The 22,192-nt window shown below is 39.3% G+C and overlaps 2 protein-coding genes across 2 annotated transcripts in view; one reads left to right on the top strand and one right to left on the bottom strand.

The window, feature by feature from the left end:
- The window catches only part of BPTF (bromodomain PHD finger transcription factor), a 58,707-nt gene extending 47,288 nt beyond the window's left edge, over window positions 1–11,419 (top strand). The window contains exons 27-32 of the mRNA XM_082492233.1: window positions 322–668; window positions 3,982–4,155; window positions 5,049–5,241; window positions 6,252–6,336; window positions 8,258–8,444; window positions 10,511–11,419. Coding sequence (XP_082348359.1) covers window positions 322–668; window positions 3,982–4,155; window positions 5,049–5,241; window positions 6,252–6,336; window positions 8,258–8,444; window positions 10,511–10,547 — 1,023 coding nt within the window. The 3' untranslated portion in view covers window positions 10,548–11,419. The remainder of the gene's footprint in view (window positions 1–321; window positions 669–3,981; window positions 4,156–5,048; window positions 5,242–6,251; window positions 6,337–8,257; window positions 8,445–10,510) is intronic.
- Window positions 11,420–15,356: 3,937 nt separating this feature from the next.
- On the bottom strand, window positions 15,357–20,835 carry LOC309679157 (UPF0450 protein C17orf58; the record flags this gene model as incomplete). Its single annotated transcript, XM_082492411.1, is given in 6 exon segments — window positions 15,357–15,592; window positions 16,172–16,363; window positions 17,969–18,049; window positions 18,172–18,792; window positions 20,707–20,817; window positions 20,820–20,835. Coding segments are annotated over 6 exon segments (1,209 nt in total). The 3' UTR covers window positions 15,357–15,404.
- Between the last annotated feature and the right edge of the window lie 1,357 nt (window positions 20,836–22,192).

The raw sequence follows: 22,192 nt of genomic DNA, 5'->3' as shown, positions 1-22,192 counted from the left end.
AAGAAGTTCTTGTTGCAGACACGCGGATCTCTGCAGAGCCAGTATATGTCCTTTTTATGCTTCTTGCTTTCATCTGGACTGAAATTACCTTGTTTCCTGAAACAGCTTCTGATAAATTACAGCTGATGGGGTCATAGTAGTGCAAGAGTGTCCACCCTTAAGGTTACGTGGATTGTAGGTTAAGCACATGAAAAAAATTGCATGTTTAAAAAATTATTTTCTTTTAGTTAAGCATGGGGATTTACGTCTAGATTTTAAACCTGTCCTGGAATAATCATATGAAGTGCCTCCCTCTCTATTTATTCATTTAATATACTTCAGGAGGAGCTAAAGAAAGACTTGACTAAAATTAAGAAAGAAAAAGAAAAAGCCCAGGCAGCTGCTGCCGCAGCAGCAGCCGCAGCTGCTGCAGCCGCAGCCGCTGCACCGCCACCGCCGCCGCCACCACTGCCATCACCACCACCACAGCAGCATGCAGCCAGCGTCACCTCCTCCTCCTCCACCACAGTCCCAATGCCAGTATCCTCCCAGAAGAGAAAGCGAGATGAGGAGAAAGATTCATCAGCTTCCAAGTCCAAGAAAAAGAAAATGATTTCTACTACCTCAAAGGAAACAAAGAAGGACACAAAGCTTTACTGCATCTGTAAAACGCCTTACGATGAGTCTAAGTGAGTAGCGAATGCCACAGCCTTTTACTGCGTGTGCTTAGCTGTAGGTTTAGTATTTAGCTGTCAGTGCAAGGTAGTTCTAGAATCGGAGATAGTATCAGGTGTATTGCAGTGATCACTAAGGTATAAAGAATAAAGTCTCTGTTTTCCACTAGCAATTACAAAACTATTAACATACTTGATTTATACTATTAACGTACGTGATTTATATTTTTACTTGTTTGCATGTTTCCATTGTATGACCTTTCTGTCTCACATGCACATACTCTTTTTTCTTTTTTTCCTCCTCTCTGTTATTCTTTCTTTTGCCGTTTTGCCTCTGCCTCAGAAGCAAGTGACAATTTGGTTTGAGCAATTTCTTGTGAACAAGTAGCTGATGTTCTTTAGAAATAGCTTTGGTACTGTCTTCCAATAAATGACCTTTTTTTGTAAGTCGATAGTAAAGGGGGTTCCGAGTTACTGGACTGCAGTTCACTTTGGACAATGTTTCAGGTAGAAATGTTTTCCATGTGTTATAATTTAACGTCCCAGGGTTGATAAAAACAAATATGTAAGCATTTGACAAAGTGAAAACTGCCGTTCTCTGTAGTTTGATTCTGACTGTGAATGAGGGGAAAATATTTATGCTACGTGCAAAGTTTGTGAAGAAATTTTGTAGGCGGTGGAGTGGAATTGTAGGGCGAGTGTTACGCAGTCCTGCTTAAGCTAGAAGTGACTAACACCAGTAATTAGTAATGGTTAACATCTGATAGCTGTGTAGAGATGTATGTAAAATAAATTTGACTTCACACCAATTCCAAGTGAGTATGTATCTGCTCAACAAGTGACAATACCGGAAAGTCAAAGTGGTGCCATTTGGTGGCGATTTAAATGCTGGTAACTCAATGAAACCATAGAGGTAGAGTAGTGCTTTCACTACAGTAATGGTTCTTCATTCCAAATTTAGGGCCAGGACTAGAGGATCTCTTGAGGCTCCTTCTAGCCTTTTTTTTTTAATTTTTTTGCTTTTTTAATGAAGTTGAGGTCTTCTGGGTTTTTTCACATTGGCTGTTCAGCAGCTCCAGCCATTACATTGGTGTGGGAAAAGGCACTGCTCTCTGTGCTGCCGCCACGGTGGAAGCAGCAGACTTCTGGTTGTTAATTCACTATTACTTCTAAGGGACGTCCCCTGTCTCGCTTAAAGTGAGAACGTTGTGTTAGGCTTTCTGTCACCAAACTTAGGAGGATACCCTGTTCTCATTTTGTTGTGATACCAAACAATGGTCTGTGTATTACTGCTTCTGTTGTTAGTAAGCAATAAAACTGTCACAAAAATAAGATGGGATGAACAAATTCTGTGAGCAAAAGGATTTGATTGTCAAACTCTTTCTGACTCCAGTGGGAATTTGAGTAAGATGATGAAAACACGTGGTCATAGAAGCCTGAATCAAGAACTGTGCTTAAATGCACAGAATAAAACTTCAAGAAAACGAAAAGGTAGTAAGTTAGTAGTATCCTTAGCAATATGACTCAGTTCCGCTGCTTTGCTTTATGTGAATTCTAAATTTTGTAGTCTTACAAATGATGACTGTGCTGTTGAACTACCTTATGCTTTCACTATTTGGAAAGGGATTAGTCAAGTTCTGAAACAGTTTTCTGGTAAACATTTTTTAATTTTCATATATATGGAGGCATCAGATACTCTTCTTTGTGCTGGTGTCTCTTTTCTGCTTCAGAAAAGATAGATGTGCTGCTTCAAAAGCTAGTTTGTGGTATATTATGAATACCCTGTGCATTTTTTTAGGATGTAGTACGTCCTCAAAAGTCGTTCTGTGTTGTATATTTTATTGCAAATCTCTTGCGTTTAGTTCTCATTTGTGATGCTCCAGGACTGTAGGGATTTGCTCACACTGTTTTTGAGGATGGTCAGTAAGGGTATCCTTCTAAGATTCCTACTTAGATTCCAACTGATTTGTTAAAGCATCGTGTGACGCCTGTTCCACATTCTAGTGGCAAGGTTTAGCATCTACACTGAGACATAAACGTGCTCCCAGATCCCCAGGAGCAAACGGACGTGGTGCCTCTTGGCCAGAGGACAACACAGGCTGGATCGCTGTTGGTAGTTGTCAGAAGGAGCGATATCTGTCCATTCTTTATGGAAGGTCGGGGTGTATGATTTTTTTTTTTATTTTTTTTTTTTTAGGCTTTGTCTGACTGAAAATTAAGAGAAAAGGTGGCATTTGAGTATCTGGGATGTATTCAGAGGCCAAAAAGTTAGAGGTGCTTGTTTTGTGGAACGTGTGCTAGCTACGGTGCTGTTGCTGGTGTGTAGTGCCCAGTGGGTGGTGGTGCAGACTGGGGAACTGGGGTGGCAGTAATTCCTACAGCAGCACGTGGCAAGTGGTCTCCGAAATCTAGGAAGATCGAGGTTCTGAGTCAGCTTGCTTTTGCTTAGGCAGAGAGAATGGATGTGTAACTTCGCCCATCTGGTTGATTGTCACTAGTCATAGGTATGTTTTGAGATATCCATACACAAAATGTCAAACATCCTTGCATAATATTTTACAGTTTTGTCACATCATTCTGTGCAAGGTCCCATTCACATGATTCTGTACCTGGTTCCCTTCACTTTGTGTCATACCATATCTGGTTCCGTCACAACAGCTGTGTCTGAGAGTAGACATTATTTTCTGAAGAATGGTCCACGTTCCAATTTGTTGCAATTTTGGGTAGTTTAATATCTGTTTTTCAGTGCCCCTCTCCCCCAGATTAAAAAAAAAAATAAAATTTGACAACCATGTCCTGACCCAATTTTCTTTCGTATCATGTTATACCAATATGTATCCTACACACGGCTGGTATGCATGTTCTTCGTAGTATACTTGTAACTCCTAGCTGGTGTTTGCGCTTTGCTTTTGTTTTTTAAATTAACTGAGACCTACATTTTCAAATCTTAAGGAAATGTTTCAGTGGCTTTTGAGCTACGGTTTTGAAAATGTAAATCTTTTTCTTTGGCCTTGTCTTTTTGTGCCTTTTACAGTTTTTCACACACACATTGAAGACATAGATTTTTAGCCCAGTTTTGCCAAAGTCTGGTTACATATTGATGTGCATTTTAACGAACTGTCAATTTAAAACTGCCCCAAGTGACCTTACTGACAGCCTAGCTGCAAATGTTAGTTTGTAAGGATAGAATGCTAGGGAGCGGGGAAACGAGACAGAAAATTGAAGCAAGTAGGCCAGCAAGAAAGCGCATCAGAGAGAAATGCAGGGAAAAGTGCCATGCCATTTGAAATGACAATTACATTGTCATTTTCATTGTGAATACTTTTAGGTTCTATATTGGCTGTGATCTTTGTACTAACTGGTATCATGGAGAATGTGTTGGCATCACAGAAAAGGAGGCTAAGAAAATGGATGTGTACATCTGTAATGATTGTAAACGGGCACAAGAGGGCAGCAGTGAGGAATTGTACTGTATCTGCAGAACACCTTATGATGAGTCACAGTGAGTTCTGATAAGAACCTCTTATTTAATGTTTAGGTAGCAAACTGCTCTGACTGTGGTTACCTGTTCCTTACAAAGAAAAAAGAAGTTATTCTGCATATGTTGTATTCATTCGTAATACAAATTGCTTTTCAGTAATTGTCTTCCTCTCCAAAATGTTTCTGTACTGTAAATGTTTAGGAAAAGTGAAGTTTTTCAGGGTGGTCAAAATGTGTTGGGTTTGGTTTGGGTTTGGTTTGGTTTTTAAAAAAACACTATATACTTTAAATTGGGGGTGCTTTTTATATTTTTTTCTTTTATTAACAAGGGATGGTTAGAAAGATTAAAAGACAAATACAGTATTTAGTGGATTCTTTTGTGCTTTAACCTGATCCGGATAGAAATCATAATTTTAGTATGGGGGTATATGGTTGGTGTCTTTTACTATAAGGCTTTGTGTCATAGAATACCCCTTCCGTATTCAACTACGAGACTGAAGCTTCCATACGAAAATTGTTTGTACAGAGTGAAACAAGAGCCCTAGTTGTAGTCCAGATTGTGCAAAATGTATCTTGAACTGTTTTGGGATACTGGTTGGGTGAGACTTCTGGCATTACACTGTTCTTTTCAACTCTAAAGCAGAGGAATGATTTTTGAAATCTTGATTGCTTGAAAGTGCCTAGTATAAAAGTTAGGAGCTACTTTTGAAATGGTCTGCAATTTAGCCTGTTTGTAAATACAAAAGCAGTTTGAATAGTGTAATTAGAATTTGTCCGTCTGAAATATCACGTTACGCTGTTGTATTTAATCATGCCAAGTATCTGCTTGTGTGCAGGGGATTGCAGGTTTATGTATTTAAATGTAACCTTTAAATTAAATAGATCAAGTCGCTAACGTTTTTTTGGATCTTGCAGATTTTACATTGGCTGCGACCGATGTCAGAACTGGTATCATGGGCGCTGTGTTGGCATTTTACAAAGCGAGGCAGATCTCATTGATGAATACGTGTGTCCACAATGTCAATCCACAGAAGATGCCATGACCGTACTGAGTCCACTAACTGATAAAGATTATGAAGGTTTAAGAAGAGTATTGCGTTCCTTACAGGTGAGAATAAGGAGTGCAGCAAAGTGGAGAGCTTTACCGTATAGGACATAGCTGGGGAGTCTGGGAGAAGGCTTTGATTTCTCTTCTAGTACTTTTGAGACTTTATAAAAGGGAAATAGCAAAGCTTTTTTGGTGTGTGTGTGAGGAATGCTACTGTGTCAGCTGCAAACTTGATTGGCATTATTGTGCTGAGGACTATTTACAATAATTAGTATATCGCTGCTTCTGAGTTAGTGAAACTAAACAGCCTCTTTGGTGGAAGGCTTTTAAAGAAAGCGGGTTTGCTTAGAATACCAAAAGGCAGAGTGGTACCCTAACTGCTCAGGAGGTAGAAGGTGCAGTGGTCTGTTCGCAGATTAGTTTTCTGTGATTTCTGATCTATGCTTCTGTACTGAATCTCAGAGTTACTAGATTTCAGTAGTGTTGTCACAGAAAGTCATTATCGGCATGTAAACAATGGCATGCTGATAGTAAGAATTACATCGCTGTCTGTTATGGTATATTTCTGGTTTATCTGTCACTCCCAAATACGCCTTTCCTGCTACAACTGTAAAGAATTTTCTTAAAAATTTTCTTAAAATAATTGTGTGGTAACGAAATTCCTCAAAGAGTAATTTTTTGCATTGTCCTGTATTTTGCAGACATTTATGAACACAGATTAATTTCAGAGTACTTGGAAGTGAAAACAGTGGCTGTTTCCTAGGTGTGAAAAGCCAAGCACTCTCAGTAAATTCATGACGTACTTTTCGATGCAGCCTGTTCAGCTCAGTGTCCTGTTCTGCCCCAAATTTCACATTGGTTCCTGTTTTGAAGACCAACTACTCATTGACATTGGGCTTTAAAACTTTACCCAGTCATGAGAACTAGTTACCTTTTCATATGATGCTTCACTTCCTCCTTAAACTCAACTCTAGACCACAACAGATAAAAATATAATGAAAATATTTAGCTAATAGTAGTGCTAATTTAACTTAATTATTTTTTTTAATTATATCTTGTTTTACTGACAGGCTCACAAGATGGCGTGGCCATTCCTAGAACCAGTAGATCCCAATGATGCACCAGATTATTATGGTGTTATTAAAGAACCAATGGGTAAGTGTTTCTGAGCAATAGCGTGAGTGAGTGGATTTGGGTTTTTGAATATCAAATTAATTACCTGCTGACCGCTTCCATCTGGGGATCTTAAAGATATGTTTTGCAGAATACACGTGTTTTGCAGGTAGGCAGATGAAACAATGTGATTTCTCATTGATATATTTAGAAGCTCATGAGGGTTAATATATCTACTTCTGCAGACTCCTTAACTGTACCTACTGTCAGTCTAACGTATAAAATGTGAAATTCAGTTCAGCAATAGGGTAGAACTCTTGTTTTTAAATTACTTCCTTTATTTCAAGGGGACAGTTTTGCTGTGTTTTGCTTTGCTTGGGTTTTTTTCTGTCTTTGTGCATCAGTTCCTCCTACAAAGTGTGGGGTGTGTACTCTAGAGTTTGAGGAGGAAGTGGTGCTAATACAGCTCAGTGTGACACGCGACTTAAGATGGAGTTAAATTATCTTCATCTGACTTGATAGTGTACTAAATTTGTGTTTTGTGTAATTTGCCTTTAAAGCTGTATGAACAAGAGGTGATTCAAATGTTGCGCATGTGAGGAAGTGGAAGAGGAGACGCTGCAGCTTTACCATGTTTTACTCTGATCTTACTAGACCTTACCAGTTAGCTAGGAATAAGCTAGGTAAACACCGGAATGTGAAACCTCTGGGGAAAATTTGCCTCCTGCCAGAAACGGCATTGCTAAATGTTATTCCTTTCCTTCCAGTTACTGAACCAATACCTTTTCATATGTCTAAATGAGAGCTAGTGTATCGTTTGAGCTTTCCCACATACTCCTTCCTGATCCTAGAAACAGGAAAGTTAAATTTAGTATCTTGGCAAAATTGTAGTACCTTGACTGAAAATTGTATTTTGCTTAGAAATTGTGTCCTTTTCTGTTCCAAAGTTTTGGATTGTGCCGTTATGAAAAAGCTAAGCAACACCTATTCAATAATTGATGGCTTAAAGTTTTTAACAAAACCCCAAATAGTAACATAATTAAGCATATGATGATTGAATGAAGCAAACAAAAGTGCGTTTAGCCCTTTCTGACTTAACCAGCAGGAAAATAAAGTTGTAAATATACAAGTAAATATATGTAAAATACAGTAGGTAATCCAGGCCCATCTATGTTTGTTTTCACAGATTTTGGCATTACTGGCATTTCAGAATAAGCCAATAATAAAAATTTCAGAATAAGCCAATAATAAAAAGTCATTTCCAAGGGGAGGTCATTGTTTTTCCAGCTAAAAGTGCCACTATACATTTAGACAGCTACATTTATAATTGGCAGGTCTCATTCCTCTCCCTTTTTTTTTTTAATTTACATTTGCATCAAACTAGGACAATCACTGCTTACTCCACCATTCCGGTCCCATTAATGTGCCTGGTCAGTAAGAATGAGAGCACTGGTGTTTTGCATGATCCTGCACTTGGAATCTCTTTCATCTGTGCTACGTGGTAATGTGCACATGCCCATGAAAACCAATAATTCATTCAAAGCAAGTCGTGAATTCAAATAAATAATCAGAAGGTTTAGATAGCTGTTACATCTACACCTAGGGCTCTTGGCCTCAGTGAGGGCTGTAAAGAAAACAAAGTGCAAGTAACTGAATCCAGATTGTCGGGCTTTTTTTTTTTTTTCTTTTTTCTCCTTAATTTCTTCAGAAAAAGCAAATAGCTTCATACAAAGACCCAAGTTTTCCAATGTCATTTTGATACTTGCATTTGAATTTAGCTGCACACAACGTATTCGTGCGTAAGTGTTTATTCTGAAGGAGACCTGCTGGTGTCACCACCTCACAACCAGCATTCCTGGAAAAGCAACTAACCGAGATAGGCTTTGTTTCCCACAAGCTGACAATGTGAACTTCCGTTGAGGATGGAAATGTGTCATTTTAATACTCTCTGGTTTCTTTAAAGACCTTGCCACCATGGAAGAAAGAATACTGAAACGTTACTACAAAAAGGTCACGGAGTTTGTGGCAGATATGACCAAAATTTTTGATAACTGTCGTTACTACAATCCAAGTGACTCTCCTTTTTACCAATGTGCAGAAGTTCTTGAATCATTCTTTGTACAGAAACTAAAAGGATTTAAGGCAAGCAGGTAAGCTAAAGTGTTCCTAATCGTAGTTGTTCTGTTGTCCCTTAAAATCTTAATGCTTTTATAAGCTTACCTTGCATTCACACAGGGGATTTGCCTCTCCATGCGCTTTCCTGGACAACTGCTTTTCTTTCAAAAAGGGGGGGGAAAAAAAATCTGTTCTATAATAGCCAGCTGTCATTTTCCGTCAAAACCAAGGCTTAAACATGGGTTTGTGGCAGTTACTTTGTAATGTTTGTTCAAAAGGACTTGTTAGATGCAAATTTGGGCAGTATCACAAATGTAGAAAATTTGAATGATGCTTTAAGTCGTCAGTGCAGAAAACGTCTTGAAAATCATTTCTGATCAGGACAAATACTGTGGTGTTCTGATAATGTTCTACTGTGCACTAAATACTTTTCAGATGCTAAAAAGAGACAATCCTTCCTTGAAGCTTTTTGAAAGAAATCAAAATACTTTCATTTTTACTACCTTCTCTCATCTTTTTATAACTTACCATATTTGAAACATGGAGAATAAGTAAGGTTTAAAGATGTGGAAAACTGAACACAATTCAAAATTAACTATTTAAAATTAAACTCACATTGTTTTATAATGTTTTTCTGTAGAGAAGGATCATTGTAGAGTACTTCCCTAACATAGACATTCCTGAAAAAAGAAATGCAACTCTACTACAGCTTTTTCTTTTGCTTGCCGATTCTCTCCAGTAAGACATAACATGGGAGTTGTGTGGCATCGGTCAAATTATAATGTGATATTTTGCACAGCTGTTCCTAAAACCAGCTTACGCAAAAGACTAAGGGAGTACGCAGATTTTTCCTGTATCGCTGCTGTATTCCAGCATGAGCCAACTGTAACTGAGTTACAACTGCTGGGTGCCTTTCAGTGTTACCCAGAGGGGATACATGTGTAGTAGTTACCTTTGTCCATCTGGCTGCAACAGTCAAAACTGTAGCAGACTGCTACTCCAAGATACTAATGCAGGATTATATCCATTTGTAATTAACTAAATTGAAAGCTTCACTTTGTATCCGTTGTTGTGGAAGCTGTCTTAATTTTCTATATGCAATGAGAGTAGGATTGATAAGAAGGGATGAGATCAAATGGATTAGTCCAGCGGGTTTTTTTCCAATTTAATACTGTATTAATGATTTTTATCAGGTAGTTTTCAGCTCATGTTTCCATCATCTTGCTTTAGCTGGTTGCCCAGCATTCACTGCTTGCACACTAATTTCGTTGCTGCATCTTATTTGTTATTGTTTTTCATTTATACCATCCATGTTCTTTCTTTTCTTGCAGATTGTGATATCTTTAGTCTGAACTTTTTAACTGGAGTCAGAACTGGATGTTGGGGTCACTTTCTTTTATTGTACAATTCGATGACATTAAACTGCCCTAAAAATCCAGACCATTTGTCTAAAAAGTAAACGTTGTTGGGATTTTGGTTTTTTGTTACCAGCAAACATATGCTGGTAAACATAACTGTGTTAGCAAAAAAATTGTCCCATCCCTTGAATACTGTATTGAGAAAAATGAAAAATTCATCGTGGAAACCATGTATTTTATTGTTTTATTTTCAGTCACTAATAAAACTGTGAATGTCAAAGAGGAGTTTCACTGAACTCTGATTAGCAAAAATGTGATTTTTTTTTTTTTTTAACCTGCCTGTTCAGTTTTTTTCTATTCAGTTAATGCAAAGACTTTTTGAATAAATTTAAGCAAATTATACCTTATTATAAATATTCACAATTTAAAATGTCTTTTTGCTTTCCTTTTGATGGACTACTATTATGTAAATATGAGAGTAAAACTGATTTCGGGCATTTTGGAATATTCCAGTGCCACACTGCATTTTACAAGTACTGAAATATTTGTATAGTGTAGGAGAAAATGTGCTTAAAATTCAGAGAGGATCAAAGTGTTCTTTTTTCTGAAGGGGAAAAAAAATAAATGGAAGCAACATGGTGGTAACTCCCTCATTGTGCTTTTACCCCTGGCAACACCTTGCAGCAACTGTGTTCTCCAAAATGAAGGGTGCTTAATTCTCCGCTTTCTTCTGTATTCTGCAGGTCCCATAACAACAAACTGCAGTCTACAGCTTCTTAGAGTTCAGCGTGTTAACCTAACACACGAGCAAGAATCTGGTTGTCTGAAAATTTTTAATTAAGAAGCCAGATGTTTTTAGTCAGGTTATCCTGACAAGACTTGATGTAAACTGCGTTTTTATTGGTCACAACAGTCAAATTATATTCTTGGCTTATTTTGTCCAAAGGACAAAGAAATAAAAATCAGCAGCACCACTTTCTTGTCAAGATCAAATTGTTGTACTATTGTGGCAGAAGCAGGAAAACTTTGTTTTGTTGAAGGAGAGAGAGAAAGAGAGCAAGAAAAAAAGATACAGTAAATGGGGTCACGTTTAACTCCATGGAAATGCCACGTCTGTTCTTCAGTGAAGAAGCTGGTTTAAAGTCCACACAGAAAACTTTGACTGTATTTATTTATTGTTGCAAAAAAGACGCTTTTTTATTGCTGCCCTCATTTGTCAGCTAATTATTTTTTCTTATAAAATCCAGCCCCGGTTACATGTAATCCATTCTGTATCTTAACATGATTCCTGTAGGTAAAAGTACAAGAAGACCTCTAGATGTCTTTTCTTTCTATGAAAGGAGCTGCTATGTACACATGTGCACACACTCAGAACTGGGAATCAACAATGAGTTTATCATTCATGGTAGATAAAAACAATTAAGCTTGCATAAAAGTTGGGCTGAGCGGTCATGGACTACAGACTCTGTTGCCTTGAATATAACAGTACAATTTGTCATTTACTCTGCACCAGACTGAAATGAGTAAAATCTATTTGAAGGTATCTTGTTTGTAAACATTTGTCAGATTCTAATTTTTTTCTTTTGTATTAAAATTCAAAATATGGATGTATATGAAACAAAATAAATGGAGATAATTGTTCTCCCCACAGATGTAGGTGTCTTTGAGTGTGCGCTACTATGTTTGTAACACTTTGGGGATCTGTTCAGATATTTCAAGTCGATAGGGGGGGGAAGTGGCCAGGGAGATCGGACTTTATTTTGCTCCAAAGGTAGCGTTTACTACGTTTCGTTCTTAAGCAGCTGTTTTCCCTTTATAAAATTTCCACAGTGGTGCCAAAATTACTGTAACCGATAACATGGTAGGAAGTATTTTGTGAAATGTCACTGCCCACTGCTGAATTAGGTGATATTTTGCCAAGTACGCTAGGAATGTCAAGTACCGAGCGTAATTCTGTCTTGGAAAGGCGTTCTGGACTGCTCCACTGTTTCCTGTACGAGGAGTGCTACTCTGAGGGATAAATCGAAGGCACAAGAAGATGGGAATTGCAGATGACATTGCTGTTTGTTGCTTTCCGATCTGTCACTTTCACACTGCGTATATGAATGACTTGCTGGTTCTACCTGTCCGTAGTTAATCAGCCATGGTTTGTATGCGGCTCTTCGGCCGTTTGACGAGCTTTTGCACTAATTCACAGTTAACTTCTGTTCTGCAGTGATCTGGGATTTACCCGACTTACGGATAAGCTCCTCTTGGGTTTAACCTCACACCTTGCTATGCAAGAACCTCTTCTGTTATTTTTCTTAAAAAGATGTTGCTACTGACCCCACTTTCTTACACTTACAGGCTCAGGTGTACAGGTTCTTCTGGGATAATTTTAATAAAAACCCATGGTTTTTTGTACATACAAATGTTGTCATTTAACCTACATGTGAAAATTAAAAATAACTGTTCAATGTGAAAACAATAATCCATTTATGCTTCTTAAAAGTTTAAGAGTAGTTGCATTTAGGTTATGTTGTCCTTTGACGTTTAAAAAAATGCTGCATATTGTGTGCATTGTGGTTTTAATGCAAAAAGGAAAAAATCTCAACTTCTAACAGCATTTGAACATATCCTGCATCTCATCAAAACTGCACAGTATTTCTGTACTATTTATTCATATATAAATATATATATATGACATGATTTAAAACTTTCCTACCTGTAGGCAATAGATTGCTATGTTTTTAACAAATTGTGGCAAACTGAAGAGTACTTTTTTGTACCTTATAGGACACATCATCCTAGACAAATAAAGTCATGTGTTTGACATTGATTTGGTGGTGTTTCTAATGAAACATTTGATAATGTTACCGTATACAGGTCTTGGCTTTGCCAGGTTATATATAATTGCCAGTGAATCAGGTTGATTAGGGAAATAATGCATCCATACAATTTAATTGTGCTGGGAGCCTTTTTTAGTATTTTCAGTTGCCATTGAGTAGCTTGAGGTACTTCTCTTGATTTATTAGTAGTGTTCTTTTGTAGTTTAATAGCATTACTGAAAATATATCACTCCTGTAATTAATGTCCACATTCCTTAAAAGCATGGTAAGTTCATAAGATCTGTAAGCTCTGTTTAGTAGTCTTTCCTCTTTGTATTTTTATGTTATTGCAACCTTTGCTTCAAAATGGTCATATATTGTAACACAGATTTTGATAATGTGCGCTATACCAGCTTGACTTTCTTTTTGTCTCCTCAAACAAATTTGAAGCAATTATCCTGGGTCTAGATTTAGTTCATGCAAAAGTCAATGGGGATTTAAAGTAGAATAAAATGTTGGGCTTACCCAAAAGCCTTGAGTAAACCCCAGGAAGACAACAATATTCCTGTACACCTGGATCTCTGGGAAAAAATGATTAACTGTAGGGTATGAAAATTACCGTGGCAGCTATTGCATCGAAGTACCGTCTTCTTTTCAGTGTCATTAACGCTGTGAGGTTTTTGTAATAGCGAGTGCAAAATTGTGGCAATCCACTTGATCTAGGAATTTTTTTCTTCAGGACGTTAGTTAGCATCCAGTAAGCCTGGTAAGAAGAACAGTTGTTCTTACTCCAGCTGTATTTCAGTGGGGCTGTGAAATACAGTGGCTCGTTGCTCAGCTGTTGTGATAACATTTTAAGGAGTCACCTTCCAAGCAAGAAAGGAAAGGTAAGATGACTGTAACGCAAAAGGAGAAAACAGAACAGATAGCTCTTCAGGCTTGCGTCTAGAGCAATAGCTGTGTCTGGGAGAGCGGTGCAGACGACGTGTGTCAGTTATTGGCATTTTACTCGGGCTTTGGATGTCATTAGCACTGATGTACCATTAGTTATCTCTTCCGAGAGACAATCAAAAGGAGATCTAGCCATGGATGTTATTTTTGTACCCACGCTTTGCCTGTTTTAGATTACTGTAATGTCTTGGGGGTGGGTAAGGGTGCTTAATTGCTGTTCTGGGTAAATGGATGACTGTAGGACTTGCCGGTTAGTCCCTGGACTTCGGTTCAAAATAGAAACAAAGAAACTTGAGATGCACACGTAACCCTTCCTCCTTCCTTCTCCTCTCCCTCCCAGTCCACCCCAGTGCTTTGATTCACTGCCAGGAACAGTCCTTCTGCCAAATCAAAAGCCCCCTCAAAATCTCTCAGGAAAATTCCATCAATATGTGCTGCGCTCCATGCAAAATCTTCTTTCACATAGCAAAAGTGAGACAGTATATTTTTTTAGATAGAGAGGAGCTACAAGTAAATTTCTGTCCTACAGTAACAGCCTTCTGGGTCCCAAAATATACAATGTGTGCTCTTGGTATCTGGCTCCTATTCTATATCAAGAAGTACTTCATCCAAGGTGCCTTATCACCCACCCACCCACCCACTACCCCGTAGCTTTTCAGCGACACTGAATTGAGCCGCAGATGTGTACCAGAGGCATAAGGGGGTTAGAGCTACCTTCGCTTCAAATCGTAAAATGCTTATGGAAGCCACTGCTTCCTGTTCCAGGTCACATCATATATGTCACAGTATGTATATTTTTTTCAGCCAGACTGCATTTTCCTTTTTTTTTTTTAGATAAATATCTATCTTTAAATCCCCAGCCAATTTGTCAAACAAGGAGATGCCATTGTTTAATATCACTACGTAATCTTTTTGGATCTTTCAGAACTCAGGAAACAGTGAATCCAGAACCCCATGAACATTTTATCAATTGCTTTTAAAGTCTTACGATCTGTGAATACTGACTCTTGGAACAGCCAACATTAAGACTCCCTTTGCAGAGGTTTCATAGGTTCTTATATCCCACCACATTAAAGGTACTAAAGGATTGTATCTTTGATTCAACAAGTAACTTTACTGATGTGCAAGTACAAAGTTGTTAATATTTCTCATGGGAAAATGACATCCATACACAGTTCTAGGACTGAACTTTTAAGGAACCAACAGTGTAACCAGGCATACAAAACGTGCGTGCGATTGCATGCTTATTTTGCATTCCTTGGCATGAATTTGTGCCATTATTTGTAAGCTTAATTGGGCATTTGTGTTGTGCAGTTACGTGATTTGCTTTCAGTTAGTGTATTCATAGACTCAAATAATTACATAGCTATTTTGTATGCTTCATGTGAAAATCCAGCTCTGTTTGAAGAATGATGTAATTTTTTAAAGTATGGACGTGTTTGAGGATACCAAAACAATACAAATGATACTTAGTTTTGTTGGTTTCTTTTGAATCAAATACAAGTAATACTTTTGGCAGAATTCCCTGAAAACACAACGGACATCCTCTATAGATAGAACTATGGTATCACCTAACATTTGTTCAAGGTTCAGGGTTTGGAAGTGCAGTTCCTTCTTGTGTACCTAGAACAATGCCTCCAGAGTTTTATTTCACAATTACTACAGATTATCAGGGGTAGATTACAGCAGGGGAGGCAATGATAACCTGTGCCTCTGAAAACAGCTGGAGCAAATTCATGACCAGTTAATGTTCCCTGGACTGACAGTTGTGCTAAACTTCACAATATATGGGTACCTCGTCAAAACATTCAGGGAGTGTGTTTATTCTGGTGGGTGAATTCTGCTGCTGCCTGTGTCCTAGATGGGGGTTGCTGGAGCCTTATCTACATTTAGTGTGAGCCGCTTGCACTTTGCGATTCCTCTTCCTGTTGAATCTCTTCACATAGCTGCTGCTGCTCCTGAGCAAGCCATCCCCTGGCCTCAGACGCCCTCGCAGAAACTGCAGCAGGTTTGCAGGGATTTGTCTTCTCTTGTGGTAGATCCGACCCATCACAATGTATCTGCTGCCTGCAAAATAAACGAGACTTCTGTGCTATGAAGAAAGCACAGATTCATTCCCTACACTGACCAAAAGGGCAACAGGTGTACGTAATAAATGTGAAGTTGTAGCCTGCAGAAATACATGAATGTGTGGCTTAGTACAGTGGCCCACTGAACTTCAGTGGGACTCGCGTGTTGTGCTTGGGTGGAAATAATTATTTACTATATTGCAATTAGAAGCCTTTTAGGTGAAATACTGGTATTCGATGAACTTGCATTTAGAAAGAAAACTGGACTACTTGCAAAGATGTCAGCTTAAGCTCCTGCTTAAAGTTTTTTGGCAATCCTGAAAACTTGCAATCTTTGGAACTGGATAACGTTAAGAAAGGAATACACTGCTACCTGACTTCTTCACACACTTGGTTGTCTTCTGAAAATGTAGAGAAACTGGGAGGAAAAAAGTCCTCCAGTTTAACAGTAAGTACCTTTTTTTTTTTTTCCCCAAAATATCACAACAACCCAGGATAAGGCTATTAAACTAGGGCAGACTAAAATTGCACTGCATGCAAGAGGTATAGCGGGATGGATTTAGCTGGAATTATTTACCAAGTTTAAAGTCCAGACACGGTTTACTGCAGTTTAAAGTATCCACAACTAGAATGTGAACTTGAAAGAAGAAGCCATCAGGAGTAATATACAGGCGGCTCATCTTGTACAATCCATCGCTGTTTACCAAAAGCGTAATCAAGTGGACTCCGTTCCCCAGTCTTTCCATGTTATAAACAATTCCGTTCACTGCTGTTTTAAGGGAGCGGGGGAGGAAAAAAGCAAGCATCAAATTACATATCTTGGTGGCAACTCAGGGTATATGTGAAGGCTCTCAGTTAAAATGCTATAAAGTAATTGTCAGCAGAAATCCTTCGGCTCAGTAGTGGGCAGTCTTGAAAGTAGGAATTGCTTCAAATACATTTGATGAGGTCATCACCTTAGTGTTTGCCGAGTTACTAACCTTATGCTTTACTGGTCTGAGATGTTTCTTAGTGAACTTTATAAAATGTTTCAAAAGAAAGTGATGATTTTAGTACCGTTTTCCATCCTCATATATAGAAAGTGTGGACATACTTACCTAATAAAGTAAAATTTTCAAATTTAAAACTTCACAATGAAGTCCAAAGCTAACCTGCTAATAAAACACTTTGGGTTTTGAAGAAAAGGCCCTTGTCGTGCCAAGAGGCGAGGGCACCAAATAGGCCATGCGGTACACTCAGACAATCACTTCATGCTGTCCACCCAGTTTCTGGTTTTGACAAGTGCTGAGCTGACTGCAGGAATCGGGAAACAACAAACATTTTAGGCAGGCAGGCAAGGCAAGCAGGACTTCTGTAACTGGTGTTACAGCTGCCTCACCCAGTGAGAACTTTGATTCAGTCATTTATTCTTTGATCCGCACTGTAAATGTAAAGAAATGAAAAGCCCTCTCTGATCACTGCAATGGAACCTTAGCTGATGTGTTGCTGAGACTGTATTTTCCCTACCTGTCTTTTTCACTTTAAGAGATTAATGTTAGAGGCTGAAATATACAAAGGTGGGGTCGCATTCCTGTCAAACATAGGCCTTATAGCACAAAAGTGGTAAAAAATAAAGAATATAGCATTTGTAGAAAGCACTTCCTGACTTCTCCATTTAGAGAAAACAGATGTCTCATAACGTGTTTATATTCTACAAATGGAAACATCTGTTACCACTAGGCATGTATTTTGCTTATCTCTTAAAATACTGTGAGAAAAAGTTGGTGTCTATTTCACAACTTCGTAAGCACAAGGCAAGATTTCAGTCAGAAAATGCTTGCTTTAACAGACAGTTCAAAAACACCAGGCTATTTTCTACCATCTTTAGCTACATCAATTTGGACACAAGGACTGAAGATGTTGAGTCCTAAGGAACTTCAAGGAGAATCCTCTATACGATCAGAGTTTTGTTTTTGTTTGGTTCTCCCATTTTATTTTAATTTGAAATTTCAGCCCCCCAAAATTACAAACTTGTTCTAAATAGTAAGAAGTAAGTAACACAGCTACAATTTTTACTCTTAGAGTATCTAAAACAATTGATGTTTTCAGTTCCGTTGACCAGCAGCAAGAACATTGTCTTCCTCCCAGGAGTGGAAAGCAGAGGAAACAGAAAAAAGAGCAATACTAGCCCGAGGTAGGGAAAGGATAATGTAAGACTTGGTATTGTTTGTTGTAGTACATTTATAAAGAGCTGTGATGGGTCCCTTTAATGTACTTCTTCATTATTTAACATACCCATAAAATGGTATCTTAAAAGCCGAAGTGAAATGTCTGTAACAGATGAACAAAAGCAGCCTCTGCTGTGTCTGTGTGGTTCCTGGAGGACACAACTTACCAAATTCACTCGTGCAGTAGGCCTCCACTTCGTCTCTATCTTTCCTGCACTCCGTCAGACATGCCTTCTCCTTATCACCATCTAGAACAGGCACATAGACTGAGGGACAGCAACGGGCCCTTTTGAGATATTCCATCCAAATTAGGCCACCCAACCCTTGGAAAGCTCAGGATATCCCTTGCCAGAACAGGCTATCGCCTTACCTTTCTTCAGCGCGCTGAAGTGGTATGGCAAGCTGGATGACTGGCGGTTGGTGACCCAGGAGGGTTTGGTGATCTTGAAGGGATCAGTATGTTTATAGGGGATTATCTTGTGTGGTCGGTTGAAGTGATCCAGTGTGTTAGGGTCATCTGACTCCACTGCTCCAGAGTCTGGAAAAGGATGAGCCTCCATTAAGGATGTCATCTTTTGATAGAAAGATGCTGCATGATGGAAGTGAGCCGACACGCTGTTGGCAGCCTCGGCCAGCCGTCTATCCGCATGCTTTCTGTTTGCGTGGTTGAAGTCGAAGGAGGCAGGAGAAGGCCCCTCAGTCGGGCTCCCCAGAGGCAGGGCCCCTCCATACTGCAAGAGGTGTTTCCTCAGCCCTGTGCTGTTTTCTAGGGAAGGTTTGGTGCGTTTCTTTTTGTCTGAGAGAGAGATGATTTCCAGAGGTTTTGGCCACTGCAGGTTGGTGGGAGGCAGAAGCCAGCGTTCCGTGTGATTCTCTCTGGTGCCGCTGGTGCCCCAGGCTGGCAGTTTGACCTGGCCAGGCGCAGCGTCTGCTGAACTATAAGCAATTTTGCTGAGAGTCTGACTGGCTTTCTCGGCATAGGGCAGGGATCCTGCAAAGAAAAAAAGGAGCGAGCGAATTAGCGTTTTAATTTTTTTTTATTCCGTGTGCTTCTGAATGGGAAGAGTGTGACAGCTTTGAGGCTCTAGTCTGTAAGTGAGGCATTCAGCGCTAAGACAATATAACTGATAAATCGTTCACAGATCAAATATAGTAGAGCTCTTCATTCTTCTGTACTCAAGCATGGAAGGCCCAGTACAGAGAGAATGCAGCTGTGTGAGCAAAACACAGGAGATTTGCATTTTTACTTTATTATTGTTGCAAATTAAAAACATGACTTATAAACAAACCCTTTTCTCAAAAGCCTGAATCTCCTGGGAGTATCTGAGGAAACAAGGTTCACATTGCCATTTGGGATGCTTGTTTAAAAGGCCATGACAACAGAACTATTTGGTTTTCCCATCCATGGGATGCCTTATTGACAGTGTCATCTGGACTCTTCAGTGACTTTGGGCTTTGAATGCTACTGAAAAGATCTTTATCCACAGTTTTCAGTCTCTGACTTTTGCACTACAGAGTTGTATAGTAGTAGTACCATAGCCTGGTAGCTAGGCTATTGCTGATGAGTAACAATTATTTCAAGGCTTTTCTTAAGCTGAGAGGACAAGGGTTGAGAAAGAGAGGAAGCATCTGGGAATCTAGCGAAAAATGGAAAGGCCGAATGACATCGGACAGTCACCTAGGCCTTCGTTTATACCTTCACCTTGATCACTTGAACTTCACAAATCAAAATGATTTTCCATTTAGCCCGGGAAGACAGAAATTTCCTCTTGCAGTTTATCTTCCTTTTACTTTAGTCCTTCACAGCATGCCTTTAGTGAGCCAGCAGAGTTTTAAAACAGTTCACCCACACACAGCCGCTGTCTGGGTGTTCGCTGTCTGTGGTTAGCATCGTGTAGGAGGCTGATCCTAACTCCTTATGTGAAAAGAGATATTTGACATACACAGATGAACAACGTCCTGGTTTATCTTCTATAACTGACTCAACTGCTGACCTTGCCACTTCTCCCCTTTGCTCTCACCAGCTGCTGTCATGGGAAAGATTCCCTGATATTTGGGCTGGCCACACGTAAAGTCAAAAGAATGTCCATGAAGAAAGGGGTGGAAGAAGTCCAAGCTAAAGAAAGCAATAGGCAAGGGTGTGTTGGAGATGTTTCAATATGAAGCTGTGAACTCTGAACAGGTGTCTTGGACTTGGTTTTATATTTTTCTACCAGTTTATCATGCCTTCTCAGTCATGGATTGTAACAAGAAATAGTTCATTTTTCTCTACTCAATCTGTTCAGGACCTTGAGATTCATTCCCCTATACCAGCATATTCCTGGTTGCTTGCTCTTGCAACCTAAGAAATACGACTGCAACATAATCAGCTTCTGGACTTCTCCTTCCCAATGGAATAGAAGTATATCTTATTTCTGTACACCAGTGAGGTACTAAAAAAACATTAAAAAACCCGCAACTGTTTAGGACAGCTTGCCGCAGGCACACGTGACAGCACAGAGCATGTTGAAATAAATTAGAAATCTGGAGTTTACAGGTGAGGGGAAGGAGACTAAAAGGGAAAGGTCACATACAAATAAAAAAAATCCCATATGCAGAAGCAAGTCAGACCAATTGCTGAATGATGGCTAGCAGGATTCACAGCACCAGCTAACTGCCTGCTTTTGGCAGGTGCTCTCAATTCTTTCAAATGCTGCAAATCAAATATTGCAATTTACATTCCCATCCCACAAAACACGTTGAAATGTTTCTTTCTTGAGCCCTTACATGATTACTGCTACCGCTTGCTGAAAAGACTACAGCTGAAGAGGGCTGCTCGGGCAAAAATCTGTAGTAATGTGTTTAGCCTCCCCTGATACCAAAGGCAGATCTGCCCCAGTCCCGCTTTGAATGTTAACAGACTTACCGGCCACTGAGATGGAAGATGATCTAATGACAAAGCAGAGGAGCCAGAACACTTTGGTTGTCATTTTGAAGTAAAGTTTTTCCAGACACAAAATGAACTGAAGTCTTTTATGCCCTTCCCCCGATTCATGCTAATGAGAGGCAGCCTTAGGGGAAACGGGAATCACTCACTGGACAACCCACTGGAGCAAGACCAAGCTGCTGCCGTCCCCGCTAGCCTCCCACTACCCCTGCCTAGGAGGAACGCACACATCCCTTCCCATCTATACACAAGTCTATACTGCTGGCAGTCACCTGTGTTTCTGTGAATAACGCATGGGTATGTGTTTTTAGCAATAGATTTTAATTTTAGGGGAGGGTCTTGCTTCCTATGGCATTCTGTAGAGATAATCATATAGAACAAATATGAGTTTACTGGACGTGGGGAACTACATTATAAAGTGCTCTTGGTAGATGCTGGAACATGCATCACCTCTGCGATTCAGCATTTGTACAGGATGTGCATTATGATGAAATGTATTTCTGCCCCTCTCATTATGCAGCTGGTAATCTCCTCTTTTAGTTTAAGGAAACCTTTCCAGTGATTCTTTTCAGGCTGAAAAATGTAGTAGTTACTGTCCAGTCCAAGGGAAAGCTCTGCGGACCTGAATAAAGCTTTATTTTTAAATCTGCATTTGCTAACATGAAGAACTGCAAATTTTCTCACACCAAGCCAACTCAGATTTGGATTACTCAATTAAGTAGGCTTATTCCTATGTTCCCAACTGAAATGGGTAACCTTCTTGTTAGACAAGATTGCCATTGTGACAGTTTATTTCATTAGCTGCTACTGTCATGAAAGTTAGTGAACTCATTCATGCCTTTAAGGTGTGACAAAATTTAAAAACCCTATAAAAGCACCATATCCCAGCTCCTGAAGCTCATCCCCAACAGAAGATCTGCCCATCAGTAATGCCTGAGTCATGTGGTGCAGCTATTGCCTAGTTTAAACACTGTTTGTTTTGTTCTGCCTTAATTAAGCAGTTTAATAAAAGTCTTAAAAGTACAGGGCTTTATCTCAATGCAATGGGTGAAGGCACAGAAAATAAGCCAGAATAGTATACAAAAGACATGAAAATTTAACACCTCATTACTCAGTGGGTTGGTTTTACTGCAGCATTTATTAATCCTTATTTTCCTGTTATTTTAAACATTTTAATTCCAAAAGTATCCCAACATAGCTTACTATGGAAATACAAATTTAAACGAAGCACGAGGCAGAGCTGAGCTCATATGTTCGTTGCGTACCTCATCTCCTGCTCAGCCAGCGAGAGGAGCCACGGGTGTGACAGACTCCTGCTGCGGAGGGTTGTGCTAAGGATGGACGGGTGGGTGGATGGGTGGGTGTCCTGCAGACCTTCAGTGCTCCAGGGAGTCTTCTGTTTAAATTAGCTGGTACTGTAACTCAACCCATATTAACGTATGACTATGTCTGTATGAATGAGTTT

The sequence above is a fragment of the Vanellus vanellus genome, assembly GCF_965231255.1.
Source record: "Vanellus vanellus genome assembly, chromosome: 17".
NCBI lineage: Eukaryota > Metazoa > Chordata > Aves > Charadriiformes > Charadriidae > Vanellus > Vanellus vanellus.
The sequence above is the reverse complement of the archived record's forward strand: the minus strand, read 5'-3'. Positions and strand labels throughout refer to the sequence as shown.